General features: G+C 41.1%; 2 protein-coding genes across 3 annotated transcripts in view; one reads left to right on the forward strand and one right to left on the reverse strand.

The window, feature by feature from the left end:
* uggt2 (UDP-glucose glycoprotein glucosyltransferase 2) overlaps nucleotides 1-2,223 on the forward strand; it is a 46,993-nt gene extending 44,770 nt beyond the window's left edge. For both annotated transcript variants that reach the window (XM_084362548.1, XM_084362549.1), the window contains one exon: nucleotides 228-2,223. In XM_084362548.1, coding sequence (XP_084218674.1) covers nucleotides 228-253 — 26 coding nt within the window. In that variant the 3' untranslated portion in view covers nucleotides 254-2,223. The remainder of the gene's footprint in view (nucleotides 1-227) is intronic.
* Nucleotides 2,224-2,535: 312 nt separating this feature from the next.
* dnajc3a (DnaJ (Hsp40) homolog, subfamily C, member 3a) lies at nucleotides 2,536-16,299 on the reverse strand. Its single transcript, XM_084362550.1, has 12 exons — nucleotides 16,076-16,299; nucleotides 15,424-15,534; nucleotides 15,208-15,332; nucleotides 14,335-14,409; nucleotides 11,718-11,870; nucleotides 11,395-11,576; nucleotides 10,681-10,800; nucleotides 10,255-10,360; nucleotides 10,036-10,156; nucleotides 4,494-4,626; nucleotides 3,963-4,111; nucleotides 2,536-3,077 (listed from the first exon to the last, which is right to left on the reverse strand). Exons 1-12 carry the CDS (start codon nucleotides 16,155-16,157, stop codon nucleotides 2,932-2,934), a joined length of 1,503 nt encoding a protein of 500 aa, XP_084218676.1. The 5' UTR covers nucleotides 16,158-16,299; the 3' UTR covers nucleotides 2,536-2,931.
* Between the last annotated feature and the right edge of the window lie 235 nt (nucleotides 16,300-16,534).

Here is a 16,534-nt window from a genome sequence, read left to right on the forward strand (position 1 = left end):
TACTATTAAAGGTGCATTATGTAAGAACTGGCTATACCTCTCAGCTCTCAGAGCTTATTTATTTAGTTTGTTTACGCATACAAAAATCTGTCAATGAAGATCTTTCTCTTCTGATTAAAATTTCTGCCCCAAAACTACATAATGCGCCTTTAAGCTAATTTGTCTCTCTCTCCACTTGTGCTCATTCTCATTATTTCTTCCCAACATCGCCCCCTCCCTCTGCACAGTGGACAACCAACGTGATGAACTTTAGTGTCTGCCAGCTCCGTGCTGAAGAAAGCGGCAGCTCCTATTGCAAGCAGGCCACCTGTGAAGCTTGAAGACAGACAATTCCATCTAAACATAGCCATGAAGTGTTACATCCTCAGCCGGAGAAGGATGTGATATTTTCAGAGATGCCATATCTGCTTCTGCAGTCAATACGTCTTACAAATTTAACACACACGATGCAAGTGTTAACTGCCAACTGTGAACCTGTGGTGTGTTCTCAGCACTGCAGTCTTGGGAGAATGAAGAATATGGAGAGAGTTAATGAGAAATCAGTGAAAGCACTCTATTAGGTGTATAAATTGTTGGCATATATTGCACTGATGATGTATGCAAAGAATCAAAAAGAGGAGGCACATTTCTAAAAATCTCTTCTTAGAGTGTATTTTTTTTAATGTAAAAATTGTGTTCACAAAGCTTATACATTTAGGTATTGTTAATTTGACTGTGTTGACTGAAATGCCCAAACCAAACTTGTGACTGACATGAAGCTAGTCGTGTTTTTAAATTTCAAAACGTGCTGCAAAGTTGTTACATTATTAGAAGTCTGACCTTTTTTTGTCCTACTCCATAAGTCGTTTTGAGCTCAGCCTTCCCTTCTTAGATTTATTATTATATATAAAAAGAGGTCAGAGGACTGCATCAGAAAGCTCTCTTATTCTCACCTCTTATGTTTGCCATAAACGTTTGTTTGTTTTGTGATCTTGTGGGGAGGGTCTTGCATTTTTTTTCAAGAATCAAAGGGAGGGTCCAACGAAAACACTGGGGAGGGGAGTCTCGGTTTTTTATAAGATAAAATATAAGATTCAGTCCTCTTCCCCCTCCACCCCTGTGACTTTCGTACCGTCCTAGTTGGCACAGACAATTTACCACTAACTAAACCCTGCCCCCTAACAGCAATAGTCCAATTGTAGCCATGATTTTGAGGAATCTGCACCATTTTCTTTCTACTGCATGTGAACCTTCCAAGTGCAATGTTAGAAATCACAAATGTTCGGGATAAAAAGCTCGACCCTGCAATAACATTACACGAACAATGTTGCTGCTTTATCATGAGCGGGATGCTGACTTTGTGCCTGGGACATGTAGCTAGCTTTAGCATTTATGTAGCCCCAATGTGCATATATAAGATCAAATTTGGTTCTTATTTAAAATTTAATCAGCACTAAAAACTCTGCTGCTTTTTTTTGTGCAGCCCCATTGGAAGCTACGGTCGTGGCCATTACCTTGTAGCTAGCCAACACTACAGCAGATTATAATTTGTGAGGGTCAGTTTTCATTTCAGCTGACAAAATTGAAGCAAAATAATGTGTAAAAACAGTCATCAGTGGACTAATTTGCCTAATTTCATGAGTCCTTAGACTGCAGCTGAGACGGGGACAACAACAGGCTGTATGAACCTTTTAGTTTCTTGAAAAGTAGTTCCTGGGACTAAAAGTTAAGGGTACTTTGGGTGGAAATGTGGCTCTATATGTGCCATGCTACAACATAAAGCTTTACAGACATAGTCTCTTAGGGGGGCGGGCTTAGCGAGCAGTTTTCTGTCCCTGCACAGTCATGTGAGCTCCATTAGGTATGACTTTAATTCAACAGACCAGATTAGACTTTATTATTACCAAGTTACAGATCAAAGAATCCTCATTTGCACACTAAAGGTCATGGTTGCGGGATAGAATATAGGATTTAAATTATTGCAGTATGTTTACGTTCTATGTACATCCAACTTCCCTGTTTTCAGAGTATTTTTTCACAATGGACCAGTGTTTTTGTCTCAGGAATAAGATGGGTGTTGCTGCTCAACTGAAGCCAACAGTAGTTTTTGCTGTCTTAAAAGTCAATAAAAATGGGTGCAGAAAGTCTGCTCTCAGGACACCCATCTTTCACTGTGCTGTGTCAAATAGACATGTTTATATTACTGTCTGGTGGAAAAAATAAATCTTTGCTACAAAACCGTCATCAGAGAAGCTGTTTGTGAATTCTGTTGTGCCCCAGTGTTGTCAGTGGGTGTGTGATTCATGCACTAAAAAGGTCTACAGTGAAGGGATTTTCTTACACTGTAATTTGGTCCTCACTGTAAACCACTTCACTTGAAAATGCATTTCTGGGGAAAGAGGGCGGTTAGGATGGTTGCTATTAGAGAAAGGTTAGCTGCAATAATGAAGAAGTGTCATTTCTAAGTGCCTTCTCTCGAAGTGGCTTCAGTGTATGAATGTAGCAAAGTCACTCTCCAAACTGTCCATACAGGAACACTCTTGCCCTTCAGCTCAATTAACGTACATAAATAGTATTTTATTTACAGGTCAGAAAAACTCCATTCATATAAAAATAGCACTGTACCTATGTACAAATTGAGTCGTACGAATGGATGTAGATTGTAGCGTGTACAATACATGGAAAGAATGCAAGTGTCAGAATCAACCACTTACACCTGACTGATAAAAGCTGCTTCACACATGGCAGATATTTGTTAGCATAGCAACAGACACTTCCCCAAACGGAATCCAATGTTGTATCATCCAACAACAGAGATGCATCTTTAATTAAGGTCACTGAATTAAAGTCACAATTTGCTCCGCTGACATTCCTAATGCCAGTCAACCTCCCTTTTAAATAGGGAGGAACATTTTCGAAAGTCCGCTCCAGCTGAGCTGGATATGAGCCCCCTCAGTTGAAGTTGAACTTAAAGTTGAAGGGTCCGGAGCCGAACGGATTGAAACCCTGGAAGCCGTGGAAGCCTCTGTGGAAGTTCTGTTGATGCTGGCTCTCTGGATCCATGGGGTCCTCTCCGTGGTCAAACTTGGTTCTCTTTTCTAGAAAAGAGATGACATGTCAGCACAGAACAACTTACCAAATATATCCATACCTGCCAACCTCCAGACATCAAAAACAGGGAGGATTCTGAAAATAAAGTAGGGTTCTGGGGGTCCTACACACCAAAAATGTTCGATTCAAGGATATGTGTCCTGCATTCTGGTGACATTTATGTCAAATCATTTTAATTATTAATAAGTGTAGATCTGTGGAATAAAGTTATAATCATCACTTTTAATTCATTCATTTTTTTCCCCAGGCCTTTTAGAGAGTCACGCCACCGCTCTGTTTGTTTGCCTCTCAATGGGGACACAGAAGAATCGAAGTGGCAGATTTTTCATCCCCCATTTGATCTGAATTTGATCCATTTATGCTGGAATATGTGAGGATAATAAAAATGACAAGCACTCTTCTGTTCGGCCTGAGAGTTGTTGCAGAAATTGGGCAAAAATTGCTACTTCTTGCTGGTTCACAAATATAATACACCAGTTGGATGAATTTGCTTTAATCACAGCAAATTCCTGGACGAACTAAGACACATGTCAACAGCGATGTCAGAAAGCAACGTGAATAGAACCCACAACAGATATTTAAACTATTCAATTCAGTTTTACAGATTGACTGAGTCCAGTTAGGAAAACACTTTGGGTAGATAAGTGACACTAGCGCAGTTAGGTTGTTATATGGTATTGTGAGATGGTTTGGTTAAAACCATTTTACAAAAAAAAAAAAAATGATGCCCAGTAAAATAATGAAGGTCTCGAGCGCCTTGAACAAAATAACAAGTAGCGAGCAGTTCACAGCAGCTCCTCGGAGGCCTGACATTTAGTGGGAGACTGGCAGTAACAACTTTCCACTGACACTGCAGCCGACACGCTTCTTACCTGGGTCAGTGAGAACCTCTTTAGCCTGAGCGATGTCGATGAACTTCTTCTCCGCCTTCTTCTTTTCCTCTGGATCCTGGAAGTTGTCGGGGTGCCACTGCTGTGCCAGTTTCCTGTAGGCTTTGATAATCTCCTTTTTCTGGGCAGTTCTGCAGGGAGAATTATCAGCACATTTATTAAGGATAAAAACAGCACCCCTTCCCTTCTTTTCAACATAAGCTGGACCTAATAATAACCATCCCGGTGTCAGGGTTACCGCAGTGGCTCTGATGTTGTAAACCATTATTTTGTATAACTGAGGTCGCTTTCATCACCATGAAATATATTCAGTTTTGTGCTTTTGAACACAAATGATCAAAAGGGATAAATGTTGTGGTTTACAGTGCAGGAGGGATTCTTTTGTCTCACAGCAAAAACAAAAGAAACTAATACACACAAACTCCTCTTGAATCTAGAAAACTTCCTGTCTGTAATACACCTATACTGTATAAATCTATAGAAAAGACCAAAAATTCAGAGATCACTTCCAACCTCTTCACTCCCAGAATCTTGTAATAATCCCTCTTCTGGGACTGCTTGAGAAGCCGCTGCGCTCTCTCCAGGCCTTCTTTTATCTGACGGTCGTTCTCGCTGTGTTTTGCAGCGGTCTCGTAGTCCTTAATAGCTGGAAAATAAAAACGCAGGGTAGAATCGTTATTGCTTACTCATCCAAAGCAGCTAATGGGAAGCGAAGTGCGGTATTTAAAGGCAGTCCTTCAGCGGGTCAAAACACAGGCTTCAAGATCTTGTTGTTGGCAAACGTACCCTGCTGAAGTGTCTTCGAGCAAGGCACAGAATCCTCCAATGTCACGGGGTAATGTTATTTCTCTGAGGTTTCTTTAGCCACCGTGACACCAACACTGCTGTGTGACACGGCTGTATTCGATTTCTTGATTCTCCATCACATCTTCACTGATACAATCAATCGTGAAAACAATAAATAAGAGGACTGTTTGCTGCACTTTGTGGCTACTGTTTGGATTCATATACAAATGATTTACAATGTTGGCATTGTATTTATTATGTCTTAACACTGAAACATGGCTCACTCAAAGCCTGATCTTCCGCTATTCTAAGTAATCTGTGGTTATGTATGCGAGCGTACCATTCAAAAGTAAATAGATATTTTTTGTGTCTCCAGCCATCGTAGCAGCTCTGTGTTCATGCTCACAATGAAATTGCCAACATGTTGATGTTTAGCAGGTATAATGATTACCACACTCGCTGTCTTTTACCATTTTTCCCTGGGGAGGTTACTGGAGAAACGATTACGGGAGGTACTTCTAGTGCTCCGCAGAACTCGCGTAAGTAACAAAGTATCATAATAACTGACGCACCGGCGGCACTTTCAATCCTTTAGAAGCAGTAATAATAACGGTGTGAGTAGTATTCACTCAATAAAGTCGCTATCCTAGATCTTCATGAATGAATCATACACTGTACTAATCACTCTGAGGAAGGGGATGAGTGTCCAGTTACCATGGAAAAGGCCAATTCCAGTTAAGTGACAGGACATACCGGCAGTTGAGCCCAAATTTCGTGCAAGGCATCGTGGGTGCTCGGAATAAGGTGGATATGCAGGATTCTCTTGTGCCAAGGTCTGTAACTTCCAACGCACATCACAGCATTGCAAGCGGAAAAAGGGGGCGAAAAATTGCATGTCCACCCGGGTGTCAGGTTTACATCCCTGCACCCAAACGTAGCTGAGACTGATGGGAATGTCTTCAGGTTCATCAGTTATCTAGAAACAACGTTTTGGGAAAATTGCAACCCTGACCTGATGACTGTGTGAGCAGAATTGTTAGATAATACCCAAAGTGACTACAATTCATCCTGAGTGGCTTTAAATGTCAACAGGTGACTATATCTGATTTGCTCTATTTTTCTAAAGGCAACCAACTGCACTTTTAAGTGAAGTATTGAATTGAAGGAGCATTTTTAAGCAAATGTTTTTGTTTACTGAGGCTCTTGTGTTAAAGATGTGATCAACTGTAGTGAAAAAGGTGATGTAATGTTTAACACGATCAACATTCAGGGTAAAAAAAAACAAAACACATACAATTATGTCTCGGTTGAAAAAAACTGAAATGTATTAAATTTTTTTAAAAAAAAGGAAGTAAATGTAAATGATATTCTGTTGCTAGAATCACTGGTGTCCATCACTATAACCAACATTATTGAACTAGTCTCCGTGGTAATGCATTTTTGAAAGAGCTTGATCACTCTTAAATAAACCACTTTCTTCATTAAGTAAACCCACCCAGTCATCTTCAGATCGTGCTGCTGCAGCTCCGAGCTGTTTGTGCGCACACGTTTCGCTGCTTTGAAGCTTGTTTACCCTGTGAGGTGTACTGAAGTGAATTTAACACCCATGGGTCCTGACAGTTTAAAAGCCCACATGAGGTTTGGCCTTCCCGCCTGCTGATGTGTTCACGCCATGTAAATGACAACATGCGCAGCCGCAGGTCAGCCAGCGTCCACAGTGGCTGCAGTATCACAGCAGCGTTACTACTCCGGGGTCGACCTGCCTGGAGTGATGCCGATGTTAACTGTGGGTTTAATTGTATATTTGTGTGTTTTCTTCAAATATGTCAGGGACTTGTTTTGTCCTCATATGAAAGCTAAAACCAGTTTGCATAATATATGGAATAAAAAACACTGTCATGGTGCTTTAATTGATCTCCTTTGTCTTTTATTGTTTTAATTGCTGATATTTTCTTTGCATTTGTGTTGACTTTACATCTCACACTTCTATGAGCTGTTAGATTAGATCAGTCAGTTGTGCACGTTGTCAGTAATTAATGCTACGTGTCCGCAAGATGCAATATGCAATATGCACATGAACGGTGGGAGCAGTGTTGGGCTCGTATCATTGCTGGAAAGGTGAAGACACATTGTTTGCAACCTCCCACTTTCCTGCTAATGAGTAAGTTATCTCATTATATCTTATTTGCAACGTTATCAATGATCAAAGAAAAATACATAGCACTTTCATGGACAATATTAATATACGTAGCTGCATGGCCACCACAAGAAAACACTAACTACCAAGCAGTCCAACGTACCAGACTCCATTATAAAATCACTGAGTTTTGTGAGATGTTGAGTCAGGGGAAACTCCAATTATTTATCCGGCGACTCTGTGACTAGATAAACTACATGCCTCGTTAACTGCAGATCAGCTGCCTACATTTTGACTTTACGCCTGCTCCTGACCACGCGTACCTGTACAACTTGCGACTGGTCTTAGCGAGAAAAAGGCTTATGGTGGTGCGACCAGCGTTACTGTCAGGTCGGTCTTTGAATGCCAAATTACAACTGACTTAGCTTAAGACAAGACGGAAGCCCCGTTAGTGTTTGGGGTGTTTTGCTGTACCATGTAATCATAATGTCCAACTTTCAAATCCAACCGGGGGAACCCTGCCCACATCTCTCTCCTAAGAAAATAAAAGAAAAGAGTCCCAACTAATACTAATAAAGTTTTGTACGATAAATAATGGCAATAATGGCAGTTAAGACAGAACAAGTACTGACTAGGATGTCCCATCTACAGTGGGAAGCCTGTTCTGTATGACAGCCTTACTTTTTAGTCGATTAACTGCCTGTAAAGGGACTAAAAATGTTCTTCATCTGCACTCTGTGATCTGAACGACGCAGTTAGTCAAACTGTGGTCACACAGACGAGATCAACTGTAGTTCCCTCCATTCAAACTTCATTTAACAGCAGACTGTTGGAAAATAACAGCTCAAATAAAATCTCTACTTTTGTGTACATCACACCAGTTGGCTCAGAGAGAGCAAGATAGAAAATTTAATATTTCTAGGCCTGGCCAAATATTGAGTATCTGCCAATATGTATCAATCCTATACTCATATACAGTTATATAACTCTGTTCCATTCCTTTGTATAATGATCTCTAAGTATTCTCTTAAGTTTGTGGTATGAAACATTCATTCAACCAAAATTCAAGGGTCCTTGTCTTCTTTGTTTGGTACGCAGCTGCTCTCACTCACCTGCTACACATCCGTTTTTGATGTATAACAGTGTATTTGTAATATATTTGGTTTGAATTCTAACATCTTGTGACATCTTTCCAATATTTGATCTGTGTTTTTGTCTTGTATGAGACTGAGACATAGTTAGTATCAAATGTGTGAGAGTTTCAAACTGTAATACACTGAACAACAGCTGGAGTGAAAACTCTTCTATAGGAATCAGGGTTCACCAAGTCGCTGAGATGAGTGGGATGCCTTACACTAAATTTCAAACTTAATTGACGGATAGACATCATATGTAGGCAGGGATTTCGACAAAAATATCTGTTGGTTGTTTGCACGGTGGGAGCAGAAAATCAGGTGACAGGTAAAGTGATGGCTGGGAGAAAGATTATTCCTGGGGATTTATTTCACCACCTGCCATCACTGGACTCTCTGTGATTTGACAACAGATAGGGGGATACTGTTGTTTCTGCATAATCCCCCCTCAGCCAGCAAAGGCTGCATGGAGGTAGTAAGTGCTCTCTCTGTGTGTGTGTGTGTGTGTGTGTGTGTGTGTGTGTGTGTGTGTGTGTGTGTGTGTGTGTTGGCACTGGCTTTAGGCTTAGGCAAGATATTCTGCATAATTTCAGCCAGCAGTGCAGAGCAGCTCTACATCTCGCAGGCTACACTTACGTCTAACACACTGCGCTCTACACCTACTTTTAATTACACTGTATGGGATAAGAGCTCTAACAGATGACTGTTTCTGGCTTTAGACATAGTAGTTATATGCTGTAATCAGATTAGATACAGACACCCTTGCTGTATTTATCTACATTTAGTCTTTATTGTGCAGAGTCGAAATGGATTTGGTGACGAGCAGAAAGATTGTGTTAAATGAGGCAGAGTTTAATTAGAATGGAGCATCCTCCTCTCTGACTGTATGCTGCCTGACAGCATTTCTTTTGCATATTTACATTAAAATCACATCAATTTTTCAGTAGACGGAAACAAATTCCAAAGAATAAAATGAAGAGTCATTGATATTTTAACTTGATTTCACTCACTGTTTTCTTAAAACAGTGTTACAAGGGCCCCTTGTGTTGGACTCCTGCCATGACACCAGCAGAATGAGGGTTATTACAGGGCCTGATTGATCAGTGACGGCAGGCTGAAACACCTCTCAAATGCAAATCAATTCAACAGCACCGCAAACTGCAGCCTCCAAAATTACCATACAATTGATTTAGGCAAACGCTGAACATTGAGACCTTCATAAAAGGTCTGGTTTCGTTCCATGACTGTTGAAGTAAAATGGCGTGAAAAGAAAAAACACTAGGCACCCACAGTCTTGTTTTAGGGTTTCATCACAGTCGCCGCTGTTACATGTCAAATTCTGACGCAACATGGATTTTGCAACACCGGCATTACTGTGATGAATGTTTCTTCACAGGTCTTCCTTCCGAGGAAGTGAAGAACGAGTGCATTGACTTTATTTTTAATGGAAAGGCCTTTTTGAACGAGGGCAACAGCAACGTGTAAAGCAGGAATGCGCTTTAACACTCAAGCTCAAGGAGCGATCGTTACTCATCCAAACTTGAAATCGGTATTTTTTCGGTGGTGAGATGCCTAATCCTACCCCTAACTAGTCTAACTGAGAAAACTATTCACATGATTATAATGACTAATTAATCCGCATGATCAGGCAGACTACTCCTCCGAAGACATGTTGGCCTATACCTAATTTGTATTCCTATTTGAGGCCAATAAACACAGACATTTTAGGTCGTATCGCTAACCCCTGATGTACACTGTAGCTGTTAATAAATCTATACATTTTGTTTCCTAAACAACTTCCATCCACGCCTGCGTCATAAGTCAGTCCAGAGACACACTGGCCATGGGTTTTGTCAACTAAAATGGACAAATTCCTACTGAAGATCACCCCTCAAAAGCATTTAGTGTGACCCATCTGGTTCTGTGAGTTAAAATTTAACAGTCTGTCTACATCAAATTGCAAAAAAACAATATCTTGACCACATACAACTCCTCTTACCTTCCTCATACTGTTCCTCTTGGATGTAGGCCTCAGCTCGGTCCTTCAGCACGTTGACGTTCTCCGGGTCCGACTGGAGGACTTCCCCACACACTGAGATAGCTCTGCTCCCCTGCTGTCCCTGGTCATGACACAAAGGCAACGCGCTGTTTAGATATACTGTTGAATAAAATCAAGGAGTGAGTCGATGCATCTCATGGCAGCAGTAAGAGGTCTTACCTGTGCCAGAGCCTGGCAGATCCGTTCCTTGGCAAAAAGAGTGAAGTGGGGCACGTTGGGCTCAGTCTTCATCACTGCCTCATACTTGCTCACTGCATCTTCATACCTAAAAGAGCAGGAGGCAGGGAGGTGTTGGGGAACAACATAGATCGTTACGCCCACAAACATCACGCCACTCTTGTTATTCTCCCTTTTTAGTCTTGTGAATATGATATCTTTGTACTGTGTGTCAACTCTGATGCAACATCCATTCACATCAACATAGGATTTGCATGCCCGTTTGTAAGACCAGAAAGTCAGAGTGCTTGAGGGAAGGAGACAGTCACTGTAGAGCTGATGCAATCCCTGGTACTCAGAGGTGACATCATTTTGTTTTTACAGGAATATACGTTCGTCTGAGCACAAACACAAACAAGCAATGCCCACCTCTGCTCTTGCATGAGTTCCTCTGCAGACTGGATCTGTTTGTTGAGCTTCTTGACCTGCTTGTAATGGCTGTAACACTGCTTGTGATCGGGATCGAGCTTCAGGCACTCGCGCACCTCACTGCAAAAAAGGGGGAAGGGGGAGGAAGGTGAAAACAGGCTGATTTTCCATAACACCTGATTTACATGCTATATTGCCATGTTACAGAGGGTAAACATAATAATAACATGAACACCTCAAGAAACCATGCAGCAGTCCAGCAGTAAAGACACTTGATTTCAACCTTGTGGTTTTTTAAGCTTTAGTTTGTATTGCTAATAGCTGGATATCCCATTGTGTGCCGTATAAGTAGGTTTTGCTCAGGGTGTCCCCCTTTGCCAACAAGGGTTTTTTGTGTCTAGCATTTGTCAGCGTTTATCTGTGTTCATGCTCGGCTGTTGGCTACAAAGGCAAGTAATAATAAGCTAATAGCACTTTGCTAATATCCCTCTACAGCACTACACTGATATGAAGTGGAGCATCACTCCTTGATGTTTACATGACTATCTTTAAATGGATAATGTCAATGTACAAACATAATTCATTGTGCCATGTTTGATTTTTGGAGGAACAACTTAGTAATCAAGTTTTCTTAAAGTGACGCTGTTAAATGGCACTGATACTGACACAGCATGGGAACTTCCCTTAAGAAAGCCGTCTGAAGGTGGGTCTTACTTGAGGGACATCTCGTGGTCTCCAAGATTATAGTAGATGGTGCTGAGTTTGTAGAAAGCCTGAGTATTGTCATTCTTTAGCTTGGACGCAGCTTTAAGGTCACTGATGGCCTTCCCCATCTCTCCCATTTGAATGAAACACTCTGCCCGCATCTCACGAGAGGTCACATCCCAAACGCAAGTCTGTAAAAGGTGGACAATAGCTCTTACAAACTGTGGTACTCGTTACAATACAAATGCTCTGTGCACCGTGCAGTGATGATAACATGGTAAATGTCATGCTTGCAGGGAAATTAGGCAATGCTGACAAGGCAGGTATCTTACCTCAATGATAGTGTCAAGCTGGGCAGCAGCTGTCACATAATCCTGGCTGTGGAAGCTGCTGCGAGCCTGAGCCACCAGCCGCTGAATTTCATCTGACTTTGTCAGCTGACTCTGGGCTTCCTTCTCCTCTTTGTCGCTGGGAATGGACTTCAGCTGGAACATCGCAAGACTAAGCATTACATTGCATACTTATAGTCATTACTAAAGCAGAGTGTGGAAAGTGGAGAAATATTGAAGCCAGGACAGAATATGGAATATGAGCTGAGACCAGAGAGACCAGAAAATCATTGTGCGGTGCTTCACCAACACAATATGAGCTCTTACGTTTCTGAAGAGGTTCTTGTGCCAAGTTTGCCTCTTGAAAGCATTGCCTATCACAGCAGAAGCAGAGCGTACTATTCCCTAAACCCATTACATTATAATCATCCTCATCATAGAGGTCATCATATTCACAAGAGCAATCTCAGCTAATGACACATCCTTTACAAATAGACCTTGGTAGCTTTTAAGTGTTTCCTGCGAGCTCAGCTTAGGAAAGAGAGTCATGCATAAATGTGATTCACTAAGCTGGGCCAAAATTGTGGACTGCTGAAGCAGCAGGACAGCATGCACCTTGACATTATACCAGCGAAGAGTTGTCCACATGAAACTGCCCGTTGGCCTCTTCTGGGAATGTGGCCTCTAGCCCTCTTTATAGGAGGTGCGTCGCATTGATTGCTATTACAAAACTTTTTATTCCTTGGACACTCACAGAAAGTGGCTGTTTAACTTGTATTTAAAAACACTAATCGTACAGTTCAGCAGTACAGCGCAAACTTTCATATTAGCCACCTGAGGTTTTGCCAAACAGGAATACGGGACAAACCACGGAGCCCCAGCCTACATATAATGAAACTCATCACAAGGCAAGGAGCTAGTGGTCAAAACAGACCTATGAGGCCTCAGGCCTGCCACTGTGGAGGACTGAATCTACTTAAATTAGTAAATCAATGTATTAAATGTGACATAAATTGATATTTCTGCTTTAATTTGCCTGTGTAGTTACAGAAATACAGAAATGAATAAATAAAATAAACAATCGAATGGGAAAGTACATAAATAGTTGAATTAATAGAAAGGTAAATAATATTATATATGCAAATTAAAGCAGAAATATTTATCTATGTCACATTTTATATACTATTATATATATTTATTACACTAATGCGTACATGGTGCATTTAATGACATATTTATTGATTGATTTATTTCAGATTTTGGCCGATTCAGTCCTCCATACGACATTTAGAAGATGCACTTAATTTTTCCTTGTATGATTTCCACACCTGAGAATACAGCAGCTTTTAATAGAATCTATAAATTAATAGTAAATATAACAAAGGCCGTTGTGTCTTCTGGGGGTCGTTTTGAGACCGACACTCTAAAATGGTAATTCTAATGGAAAATGCATTAGTGAGCTACAGTCTTAATCCTTAACGAGCACCTAAAAATGATCCCTGAAGGCCCATATGAGAGTGCATTACCAATTTAATTATCATCTACATCTTGTGTCGTGGCTTATGGATGCATGGTTGCCCTGTTCTCTAAGGACTTACAGTATGGAGCCTACTGTATATGCATCTGGTTTTAACTTACTTGCTATCTGACCTCAAAGAAGCTGTTCACATTTGGTTTTACCTCCCGTCCAGAGTGATTCGATATGTTTTTCTACACAAAGAATGTGTTGTAGCGTTTCACAAAGTTTATCAAGTTTCTCCAAACTCAGCAACTCACAAAATTACAAGATTTTTTTTTTTAGGAAATCTAGGGATTCTCTTTTACTGTTATTGTTACTGTATTTGTAAAATTAGGCATGCCTACCGTCAGTATTTTATATTCTCTAAGATATTTGATGTTAATGGTGAAATCAGTTGAGTTCAAACAGCTGCTGGGAGGAATGACGCACTTCAGACACAGAAGCAGACAGGCTGTTATGGTGACAAACTGACACTTTTTACAGGAAAAGAAACATCTTAATGTTTTGCGTTCAATGCTGAATTTACAAGAAGGCACCAATTACTTGGACTTTACTGTAGCTGTTTCACAGCGTTTGTTAAGGTTCTCCTCATGCAACAACTCCTAAAATCACGCAATTAGGCAAGGGAGTCTGGGAATATTGCGGTTACTAGTTGAATGGTTAGTAGACGTTCACAAACGTCTGCTGCTAACATCAGCAGGTTAAAAGAGCACAAACACATAAAGTGGTCCACTTGTGATCACTCAGAACGTGTGCTGATACCAGGTCTGAACAGCCTCAAAGAGTTTGATTAAGTCTTTTCTCCCCATCAATAACAAAACCTCTCCAGCTGTCAGCTGTGTAGTACAACTCAACAGCATAGTGAAATAAATCATGTGCACACTGCAAAGACACACAAAAAAATCCTTCAAGAACAATCAGCATGTTAATATATTAAACTCTTCTCCCTATTTTAAATCATTATGTCCAGTTTTCATGCTTGAGTTTAGTTCGCTACAACACCAGGCTGCAGATCAACACTGACACCTTCTGGTGAACTCTACACATCTAACAAAAGTGTCTTCCTCTCAGTCTTGTTTATCTGGATAATACAACACTTACCACTTTCTTTAAGTCACTCTCTGCTTCATCGAGTCTTCCCTGCTTCAGAAGGAGATTTCCTCTCTGAAGCCGTGCCTGTTCAGAGAAGGCGAGAGAACTTGTTTTGCATAAAACTGTAGATACAGACTTATCAACGCAGCTGACACAACTGACCATTTTCCCAGCACAATTGTGCCAGGAGTTATTTGAAGTATAAAGCGTGCACGGATACAATATAAAGCAGCTTCAGAGGTAGCAATTGTACACACATTCTTTACTCAAGTACAGATACGTATATAAAAAGACTCTGATTCAACTTTGTTACTCAAGTAAAAGTAAGAAAGTGCAGGCTCTGAAATGTACTCAAAGCATGGAGGAAAAAAGTAGCCCTCTGAAGGACATTTCTACGGGCCATTTCTCTGCAAAGGTAAATGAACCTGAGCCTTTGTCACGACATGCTTTTTCTCCCCATTCGAGTCACCTTCTCTGTCTGTTTCCATCTTGTCCTTTACATCTTGCTACTTCTGCTGTGCATGATGTGCACTGATGTTGGGAAAGCATCATGCAATGACACAAAATAAAAATAATGGATAAGTCCCCTCAAATGCATTAAAACTACAGTTACAAGTTTGGAAAATGATAGCAGTAGAAAGTACAGATATTTGTGTTAAAATGCAGGGAGAAAAAGTAAAAAGGTAATACTTAATAAATAAATACTCAAGTAAAGTACAGATACCTGAAGACATACAGTAATGAAGTATTTGTACGTTGTTACTTCCCATCTCTGCAATTCTGCCAAACCCACAGTGCAAGTCTGCAGTACGACATACAACGGTGTCCAACTGTGCACATATAAATCACTTCAAACCAAGCGATGTAAAAGCAGAAACTCACAGATGTGAAGTCTGGTTTAAGTTCAATGACTTTGCTCAAATCTGGCAGTGCAGACTTGGACTTCCCCATGGCTAGAAACACTGTAGCTCTCCTGTAGTAGGCCATGTAGTTTTTGGAATCTCCGTCTGACAAGGTACAGAAAAAAAACATGACTTTCTAAGTTTTAGATTATACTTCCGAGTGCAAAAACCTGGGTAATATGTTTCTATCCCTTACCCACAGCAGCATGGAAATGTGAGAGGGCATCTGCTAGCTGGCCAGCAGCGAGGAGTTTCTTCCCCATCTCCATGTGATTGTCCACACTCCCATCCCTGCCACATTTCACTCCTGGAAAACACACAGCACACACACTGCCACTGATAAAACTGAGCATAGCACCATAAAATACCACAGTAGAGTACTCCACTTTGTATCCATTCATGTTAATTGCCGAGCAATGTCCAGACAGCAGCCTGTCAGTGAAGTTACACAGGTGACGTATGCTAGCTGTCATACTAGGCTACTGTAAGTTGTAAGTTAGGTTAGGTTACACGAAACAACCTGACGTTAGCTAACTAGCTTACGTTAACAAATAAGTTGTCAGTCATGCTTTTAATTTGGATAATTAGTTTTAAATTACCTGTGGGCAACTTTAGTTATAAGCTAAAAACCGGTTGCCTATGATTTGCTAACGTAAGCTAACTTGACGTTAGCCATAAGTTATCGATTTTGCTAGCTATCTTTGCAAATGACATTTGTGACACAACCTTTGACTGAAGGCGGGCTGTCTGAAAACAAGGTCAAAGTACTTATTTAGTTAATGGTAACGTTAAGTAGTCAAAAGCTATCGTTAGCTTGTGGAGTAAAGTAGCCGCAGTGAGCCTCTTACCTTCATATCTCAGATCAATCAAAACAAGAACATACGGGATGTAAGTGAGTATCTTGTGAGCTACATGGTCGATGGAAACCATGGTTAGACTTGCACCAGACAGGTCCTGCGTCGTTTATGTCTCACAAACTTGAGCCGATGTTAATTTAACTAATGTGTCACCTAGTTGTCAGCAGCCCCATGTGTTGACCGCTGCTCAGCATTGCTTCTCTTCTCCCAGTCACCGCGGAGCAGCGGACTCAACCGACCGGTCGTGGGGCACCGTGATTGGCTGGATTGTTTGGAAAACCCCGCCCACCGCCGTTGGCTCAACAGAGAGGAGCCACGGCAGCACAAGATGACCATCTGTGTGTGTGTGTGTGTGTGTGTGTGTGTGTGTGTGTGTGTGTGTGTGTGTGTGTGTGTGTGTGTGCGCGCGCGCGCGTGCGTGCGTGTGTTGAGGAGAAAGTAGGCCTATTT

This window comes from Pagrus pagrus (assembly GCF_965226575.1).
Source record: "Pagrus pagrus genome assembly, chromosome: 9".
Classification (NCBI taxonomy): domain Eukaryota; kingdom Metazoa; phylum Chordata; class Actinopteri; order Spariformes; family Sparidae; genus Pagrus; species Pagrus pagrus.

Bases quoted from the DNA above. Each gene is read 5' to 3' on its own strand.
- dnajc3a (XM_084362550.1), bottom strand. From the start codon at position 16,157: ATGGTTTCCATCGACCATGTAGCTCACAAGATACTCACTTACATCCCG. The intron at 10,361-10,680 runs GTGGGCATTGCT...CTGCTCTTTTAG, and splicing joins GAACTCATGCAAGAGCAGAG to GTATGAAGATGCAGTGAGCA. The intron at 10,157-10,254 runs GTAAGACCTCTT...TGTCATGACCAG, and splicing joins TCTGCCAGGCTCTGGCACAG to GGACAGCAGGGGAGCAGAGC.